The 8885-nt window shown below is 43.7% G+C and overlaps 1 protein-coding gene across 7 annotated transcripts; it reads left to right on the top strand.

Moving 5' to 3' along the window:
* Positions 1-4201: 4201 nt before the first annotated feature.
* Positions 4202-8553, top strand: LOC124681101. Of its 7 annotated transcripts, none has more exons than XR_006995716.1 (5): positions 4202-4759; positions 5342-5819; positions 6034-6440; positions 7017-7618; positions 8348-8553. XR_006995716.1 is itself a non-coding variant. In XM_047216063.1 (3 exons), exons 1-3 carry the CDS (start codon positions 4520-4522, stop codon positions 6063-6065), a joined length of 750 nt encoding a protein of 249 aa, XP_047072019.1. In that variant the 5' UTR covers positions 4202-4519; the 3' UTR covers positions 6066-7804. The 7 variants fall into 7 exon arrangements, 1 of the variants encoding a protein (XP_047072019.1); XR_006995717.1 differs by lacking the exon at positions 8348-8553 and having other exon boundaries at positions 6034-6205; positions 6296-6440; positions 7017-7804; XR_006995718.1 differs by lacking the exon at positions 8348-8553 and having other exon boundaries at positions 6034-6205; positions 7017-7804.
* Positions 8554-8885: the final 332 nt, after the last annotated feature.

Below are 8885 nucleotides of genomic sequence, written 5' to 3'. Positions count from 1 at the left end.
TGAACATAAACACAGAATACAATCAAGCGCTTAGTGTTTACATAAAGGGCCCTAACTGAAGATAGGAAACGCAAGCAAGTCCCTCTCCGCCAAATAAGATCATATATCGTCGTTAGGGCCGCCCTGGTGAATCCTCTGAATGAAAAAAAGCCCATAGTTGGCAACCTAAACCCGCCGCTCTAGTCCGAATAGGAACTTCCGTCCCGTAGCCGATGAATTTGAAGCAAATTGAATGCAACCAAAGGAAATTCATTAAAACTAAAAAAAGATGAAGAGTTGAAGAGGAAATGGTATGGCGATTTGAAAAGAAAATGAATCACTACATATGTGCATCTGGTCATAATAAACGAAAATGCCAAGTAGAGTTTCCAATTTTGTTCATAAAAATAGATCAAATTTGAACTAGATTTGTGATGTAGATTGGTCATAGAAACCGCTATAAGCCATCGCAATGTACGGAAGTGAATGATTCTAGGCATCCATATTTTAATTACTTCATGTAATGTAATTGAACAAGCTAGATTGGGTATTGCCCCGTGAAATTGTACCACACATGCCAACAATAGTAAACCTGATTGCTTCCAAGTACGCCAACATTATGTGGCTTGATTAAATGTGCATTAAACTTAAAATGCCTGTTTATTTATTTTGTTTTAGTAGTCGTATGACAGTGAAGGATCCGAGTTGCATTAATCGGTGAATTGGGTTACATATTACATAGACTAATTCATGGTAAACATAAAATACATCCAATCCCTCAACATTTTTAGATAAAGGTCTAAGTAGTAAAGATTGGAACATCAATGAGGTCCTTCCCCATGAAGTAGATGACCACCTCCAACACTACGGCCGTCCTGACAAGAACTATCAGCAAAACGTCTCTTTTAGTCCTTGTAATGAGTACTTTGAAGCCGGAAGCCCCAGACACACCCTTCCTGTTACGGTGATGAAGCAATATAAACATCAAAAGAAGAGGCAGAACAAGATCTCCAACTCAGGGACACTTGGTGGACGCCGAGATATAGGTCGCTAGGCATGTGCACGGAGATCCTCTTCTCCTTGCTAATCGCCCCGTCACAAGAAAAACAAATTAATTCAGCATTACTTAAATCCGCATTAGCATCGTCCCAATAAGATTGAGGGTAGTGTTATGTTCACTCACTCCTTATCGATGTGCAAATAGATAGTCAGCTGCTTCGATGATTCATTGCCGCACGGTACCGCGGCGGCACCGAGAGGAACGAAGTGACGTCTCCCAAAGAACCGTGCCCGGAGTCGGGCTGCTCGTCGGCTCTAATACCGCCTTCACCACGTCAAACAAGTGTTCCCCGGTAAGCTTACGCGGCCCCGGCATCGGCGGGCCGTTCGCCCACATCGTCACCCTATACCGGGGCAAGTTGCACGCCGCCGGCCTGACGCACACGAAGGATACCGCGGTGTCCATGCCGAAAGGGTGGATGTGCAAGGCGAACACTGCGCCATCCGTCCTGTAGCCGATGAACTGTCGTTTTTGCGAGCCCGGTGCCGGCACCTTCAGATGAACCAATCCGAAGTCCTCGTCGTACGGGAAACTATCCACAACGGTCAAGTGGGCTTCTCTGAGGTGTAGGATGAACGGTACCTGCGAATCAGCGAATTCGCAGCCGGGGTGCGTGCAGAAGCAAGAGCCATGCGGGCACACCATCATGTGCTTGTCTTCCTCGTTGTAAGGGAACTCCCTCCCGCACCAGTCGTTGCTGCACTGGATCGTCGGCTTCAGAGGCTGCTTCTTCGGCACAGGCAACTCCATAGTCTAAGATCTGATGAGGGATCGGAAAGGGGCGCGGGGGTTGTGGCGGCGGCGGCGCGAGCGAGGGGGGGCAGTGAAAAGCCGAGAGCCGAGATGGGAGATTGATGTTTATGGAGACTAATGTTTCTTTATAGAGGGCTCTTCTTTTAACCTGGAGCTCGTAGACCGGTGGACACATGACTCGTGCTCACCGAAGTGTGCGACCTCACGCATGGGAACCACACGTAAGTGACGGACCGATTGGTGTACTCGGGTGATTATTATAATGTATTAGTACTCCATAGTTTCCTATGGATCCAAGGGTAGGAAAGCCAAGTTATCTCATTTACAAGACATTATTTTTTCCATGAAGCCAAGTTAACTCATCAATCAATTGGTATATTTTGGTTATATTCAAACTTTTACTTGAAACTAGTTGGTCATGCCATTCTACTACTCGCTTAAAACTTTAACTGCGGGACGGGAGGGGGGTGATGCTACCCTGAATTTGTGGGACCCAAAAAAAACTCTGAAATACGAGCGATGCATAAAAAAGAAACACATTTATCCCCCTCCCCAAGTGATTTGACCTAGATTTGAAATCAAGGCACACGTGATTCAAAAAAGGCAATCTAAAAACATGGATTATTCATCATTTTGTACATATATATAGGGAAAATACCAAACAAGCCATACCAGTGTTTTAGAGAAGAACCCTCAATTAGATTGGCACCATGTTGGACTTCGTCCAACTAAATTTCCTCCCACATGCATGTGAGCTTCGTACCACTACACAAGAACCATGCCAGACTTTTGAATCATGGCCCAATTTTATGTATATATTTGAACTTTTCATCATGCACGCATGAATACTTTGCAAAATATGTGCATTTTGGGTTGTCGCCCGTAAATGTGTTTTTGCTTGTCTACCACCAATCAAGTTTTCATTCGCGGGAAACATGCATGACAGGATGACCATTTCCAAGGTTTCATGAATTATCTCAATGTGCATCCATATATATACAATTTCTTGGGCTAAATCCGATAAAATGCAAATTTTATACGGTGTGTAGATGAAGTACGAGATCAAACTAATAATTTAAAAAATACATGGGTGTGTGACCCGAATGTGTGGATCGAGCCAAATACATTTTATATAATAATGGCCAAACACATGCACTCGCACCCTCCTACTAGAACAAATTAAAACAAGAAGGGCGAGAGCATCATGAGATTGCTCGACGTATCTAAATTTCAAAACAAGCCGAATTAATAAGTTATTGTGGGGCTTGATAGAAAAGATCGAAACAAAGCATGCATAGTCATATCATTTGTGGTTCATAATACCTCTATGGATAATACCAAATAAATATGGCATATATACACTTCTATTTTTAAGACAAGAACCCTGCATATTTTTTTGCACCATGTGTTTGAGGCCTCGCTTACCCAGAAGTGTGTGTGGGAGCATTGCATGCTACGAGAAAACAATGCCAAACATTTGAATCGCATGACTCATTTTTTGGTAGTGATATATAAGTTTATGGTTTATATACAAGGTTTTGTGTTAGGGTCTAGGGGTTTAATATAATTAGGGTTTAGGGTTTATAGATATTGACATCATCTGTTTCATTTCACATTTGTGATGTACAATACTACATACCTAAGTAAAATCGATCATTCTTAGTCACTCCAAAACGAAGCTCGTGGTCGGGAGGTTTTTGGAATTTACATGTTTGAAACCCAATACCACTTCTCTTCATGCTTGACTTCATAATTAATTAAGACAGAGTTTACGGTTAGGGGGTAGATACATGATTTTTCTGGTTTGAATATGTCTAGATCGAGCTTTGTACGTTTATCAACTTGAATGCTTAATGTATAACATAAGAAGACTATGTGCTTTGGTTTTTCATTTTTCATTTTTTTTTATTTTTATGCCCATTTGAATTTTGGTCAAATCCTAGGTTAATTTGACCAAGAGTTAAACACGTTTAAAACATGAATATGAAAAAGTAAGCATGTATCCTTCTTAATTAGTCACTCCAAAATGAAGCTCGTGGGAGGTTTTTGAATTTCCATGTTTGAAACCAAAAACAACTTCTCTTCCTGCATGCTTGCCTTCATAAGACAGAGTTTAGGGTTAGGGGTAGATATATATATGATTTTATGGTTTGAATATGTCTAGACCTTGTTTATCAACTTGAATAATGCTTACTATATATCTTTACCATTATATTTGAGTTGGTCGTAGGTCTTACAACGCGTTTGGTGAAGGAGATTGGGAGCATCCGGACCGTTGAATCAATCTCAGAGTTTCCACCCTAGGTACGGATCGTCCGATTGCTTTTCAGGTTATCCCTCGTCCGCAGACACCCCCACAATATCCCTCGTGCACTCTCTCTCCTGCAGATGCTGCCGCCGCCCGTCCAGGTCTCCATCTAGATGTCGTCCCCTGTCCCGGCCAAGCAGCATCGGAGAAACCGATGGATGTGGCCTTCGATATCACGCGTTTGCCGGAGGTGATCCCGCACCTCTCCCCCGTCCAGGTCCCCTTCCTACCCAATCCAACCAATCAGGTCCCCAAACCCACCGGAGGAAACAAGGCTTCCGTCGCCACCACCGCCCCCAGTGGCTAGCTCTCCGACGGAGTGAAAGGCGCACAGTAACCCCCCGCCGCCGCCGATTCGCCGGCGACTTCAGCAGCAGCTCCCCGCGCAATCACCCCCGGAATCCTCGTACCGGTAAGCGATGACGAACTCACTATTGTTCCTTGGTCTGATGCAATTCACCGCAAAATTCGAGGAAAAGCCCTTGCGGATTGGGCTGCTGACTCCCGCATTCTGTTCCAGGTCGAGCGAATTCGCGGCGGAGATGATCCTGCTACAGACCTACGCGGCGTTGAGCCTGCTGGCGACGACGGCTGCCGCGTACCACGCGTTCAACACGCGGGGCCAGTTCTACCCGGCGATGGCGCACCTCTCGGCCTCCAAGCCCTGCCTCGTGCTGCTCCTCAACGCGGGCCTCGTCGCCATGTGCGCCGCTTGACAGCTGGCCAGGCGCGCCTTCCTCGACCCGCTCCGGGAGGCCCAGGCCGAGCTGCTCAACGAGCAGCGCGAGGCTGTGGAGGTGCTCTTCGCCGTCACCATCTTCCGGCAGGAGTTCTCCGTTGCCTTCCCCGTCATGGTCGCCGCGCTGCTCCTCGTCAAGGCGCTGCACTGGCTCGCGTAGAAGCGGGTCGAGTACATCGAGACCACGCTGTCGGTGCCGCTGCTGGCGCACGCCAGGATCGTCTCCTTCATGCGTTCCTTCTCGTTGTGGACTGCCTCTTCTTGTGGAACTCACTCGGCTCGCTCATTCACAAGTGGGAGGCATCTGTTGCAATCTTCTTTTCCTTTGAGTAAGTTCTGAAAACATACTTGTAGTTCAACTTTCAGCACTTAACATAACCGGGATCTCCTGCAAACAAGGCTATGAAAAAAATGCACCAGCGTGCAAAAGTTGTGTACATAAGGTTTTTTATGAATAGTAACAGATATTCTAGGGTGTTTCGTCTTCACAGATTTGGTGAGAAAGTTCATGATTCGAACAAACAGCTACCTCTTGGACCCATGTAGTGACAATAGACAAAAGAATCATGATTCGCCAGTATGTGTTTATGAGGATATGTTTAATGATATACTTTTCCTGAAGAGAATGCGATTCGTTCTGCTAAACATCAAGTCTTCATTTGCTGCAACGTGCTCAAGTGAAGAACTTGAAGTGCCACGGCCGTCTTTCGAGTCTGCCGCAGCGCGTCCGACTGCGATTCTGTCTGGACCCCAACACCCCAAGCCTGGGCCCTCCTTGATCCTGCCACACCCGCCTCCCTTCGACCTCAACAGGAGCTCACCACCACATCTCTGCCTCAAGTGCTTCACATCTTCCACCCACGCCGCCTCTGCTGTATCATCCCCAAGTACATCATGGACTGGCCTGGTGGGCTCGACATATCCCTACGCTAACGATCTCGGTCGATTAGATCTCATGTCGTCCAGATCATTAGATCAAGGTAATGTGATTCTGAGCTGATGATCTATTTGTGCAATCTAATCCCACGGGGTGGCATTGTGATCTTGAGGCGCGGGGTGGTAGACTCTGATAGGGGGAGATAAAAGGAACGCATCAACATTGTGACTGATTTCTAGATCTATGGATTACTGAATTGTGATTTGTATGTGTGTAGAACAGGCTAACCTATTTGTCCTTTGTCCTTACCTTTGTAGGAGGCAACACGACTGGATATTGGAGAAGATGAATTCGGCAGTGTACCGTGGACAGACCGACATGTGGCTTGCGCCCCCGATGCCCACCACCACATCTCTGCCTCATGTGCTTCACCTGAGTTGCAACTGTAAGCTGCTGCTGCAGTAGTCACCCGCCCACCGCACACCATAGGTATACCCTCTTTCTCTCTCATTAATTTGCCATCTACTTTCATGATGTTTTGGCACCCCAATCCTGCAAGTATCTCTGTCCAATCTGCAGCAACAAGTATGTCATCACAAGTACAATACGGTGACAATGTATGCGTGTGTTCTTGTGCTTGCTGCCTAAAACATGTTCGATGAAATGTCTCAATGGCTTTGCTCAAGTTTATGTTGCTCCATTCAGCGGCGTTGATAGGTCCAAGGTCAGTTTGACATTTGCAGTGCATCTAGCTGAGTTTTATTTCATAAATAGAAGTTCGTGACTAAGTTTTATCTTCTAAGCTCAAGTTGTGTTCTTCTGATGATCTATTATTTTGGGTTAAAGTTTCCACTGCTGTATTGGTATGAATGTATCGTGTATGTCCATATGTGGTCAATTGAGTAAAGCTTGGTAATGAACCCCATTTCAGTTTCAAACAAGTTGCCAACTTTTTGCTTAATGAAATGTTACCGTCATGTTCTGTGCGCATCCCCTGTCTAAGATTTGCTTAAGCTATAGGTAATGTACTAATATATCTAATTTCATGATCTACCTTGCATTTTACTTATTTAGTACAACATTAAATTTAATCTAGCCGTGCTAAGGCTCACATTTTTATTTTTACCAATGCGTGGAGATGCCTTGCTGCAAGGATGGTATATGTTTTACATGTTAACCATACCGTTTTGCCAAATAACTTGTTAAATCTTGGAGTACTAAAAATCGTCGGTGGTGAGATTCCTGTTAGACCCTCAGCACTATATCAAGGCTTTAAATTATTTGTGTTCTTCTGTTCCAGCCCCCAAGCCATTTCAACTTCAGAGGACTAAGCAAGCATTCGAGTGCAGCAATGACGGCCAAGCGAGCTTATCGTGTTGTTCTCACCTTCTTGTAGACAATGAGAATGGAGATGCGTGGAAAGGCATTGGAGATATCATGGGAAAGGCGGGCACCCTGGAAGTTCTCGCTTCTGAGTTCACTAGACTAATTATAAGTTTCCCCATGCATAATTTTTCTAGAAAATCTTTCCATATACTAAAGTGTGCTAAATATTTTTGAGCATCCAGAAACCTTGCTACAGGTGGAAACATAGCCTACCATGCACGCATTTTCCTTTTCTAATTATAATGGCCTTCTCAGATTCGTTTTGAGAGCAATGCAGCATGTGCGTGGACGTGCTCGCTGGCAATGATATGAAGTGCCCCGGCAAGGAAGACTCTGCCTATAGGCGCCTGCGAGTTCACACACTCCGAGGTTGGTCTGGACGAAGTGGCGAGAACGGCAGGCAGGCCTGGTCGACTTACAATTTGATTTCATAGAACACACTGATGCGTAGGCTCTGATGGAGGGACTCTGGTGACTCATCTAGCTAATTAATTCAGTTTTGGAGTGTGCATTAGGGTATGTAACCCAGTAGATTGCTTCAGTTCCAAATTGACTCTTATAACTAGGTTCTTTTGCTTTAACTGATTAAGTTCAGTTCATAGAAAGATGGCAATCTATATCAGTCAAGGTGCGAGTGAGCTTTTATGTTTGTACTACTTCATGGGTTATTATATGAACTACGACATGTTTTAGCTGTGATCACTTCTTTCTTTAATCAAGAATAATTTCCCCACTAATTAATCTTGGTTTGGTTAGAAGTGGTACTTTGGCATAGTCCTTTGACGTTACTTGAGGTTTTTTATACTGGTACATCACTTTCTGTATTTACTCAAGATGTGACTTTTCCAATCTTTCATTAAATTCTTGTATCTTTTTTCTTAAAAAGTTAGTTGTATCAGATAAAAAAGTAGCATGATCAATTATAACAAAGCATGTAAATTTGCAAGCTGCAAAGTCCATATATATGCTCGTAGATAAATAGTGCAAATACCTGATATTTTTGGTGGTCGCGTTACCTTGGTATCAATGGCAAATGGAGGTTCCTGGATCAATTGTTTCTATATCAAAGAACAATGGAAAATTGGAAGCTCTTATCTTGATATTGGTAGTTATAATTCTTCAGTTTATGCTTTGCTTTTATTGTGGGTCTTTCCTTAAAGAATAACATGAGCCACTGAGCTTGGACTGACACGAGGTAATATATGTATCTATTCTGATGATACTGTTGTGTCTTTTTTTTTGCAGATCTGGTACAACACGTTGTCTTTCTACGATGGATTAACAAAGATGATTCCTCATTGCCTTTTCTCTAGAACTATGACAGTGTGCATAATGTATCGAGTAAAATAATAAAAAATGTCATTTGACGGTTCATTGAGATAAGATGGTGCACTGGACTATAACGATATTTGCAGATCCTACCAGTCCAAGTTGCAAGGGTTTGAAATTTCCGTCTGATGTTCAACGCCTTAATTTCCTCCCTGTAACAACCCAACTTTTCACCTTGGTATAAAAATTTGGAATGCAAAATTTAGGGCCAGCAAAAACTTTTTCTGTCTTTCAAATCTTGCATGCATGATTCATCTTGCATTTAAATCTAGGGTAAGTGTGTAGTAGTTCTTGTGAAATTTGTCACTTGTGTGTAAATCCAAAAACCCTAAAACCCTTTTCACATGTGGCACCCTATTTATTTCTGGTTTTTATTTAATTAAACCTTGCCAAAACCTTTGGAGCAATTCACTCCCATTTTTATTGACTTGTGAGATTAAAATCTCTTTTCTCA

This window comes from Lolium rigidum, unplaced genomic scaffold, assembly GCF_022539505.1.
Source record: "Lolium rigidum isolate FL_2022 unplaced genomic scaffold, APGP_CSIRO_Lrig_0.1 contig_34018_1, whole genome shotgun sequence".
Classification (NCBI taxonomy): Eukaryota; Viridiplantae; Streptophyta; class Magnoliopsida; order Poales; family Poaceae; genus Lolium; species Lolium rigidum.
Note: the sequence above shows the minus strand (reverse complement) of the source record. Positions and strands in the feature narration are given on the sequence as shown.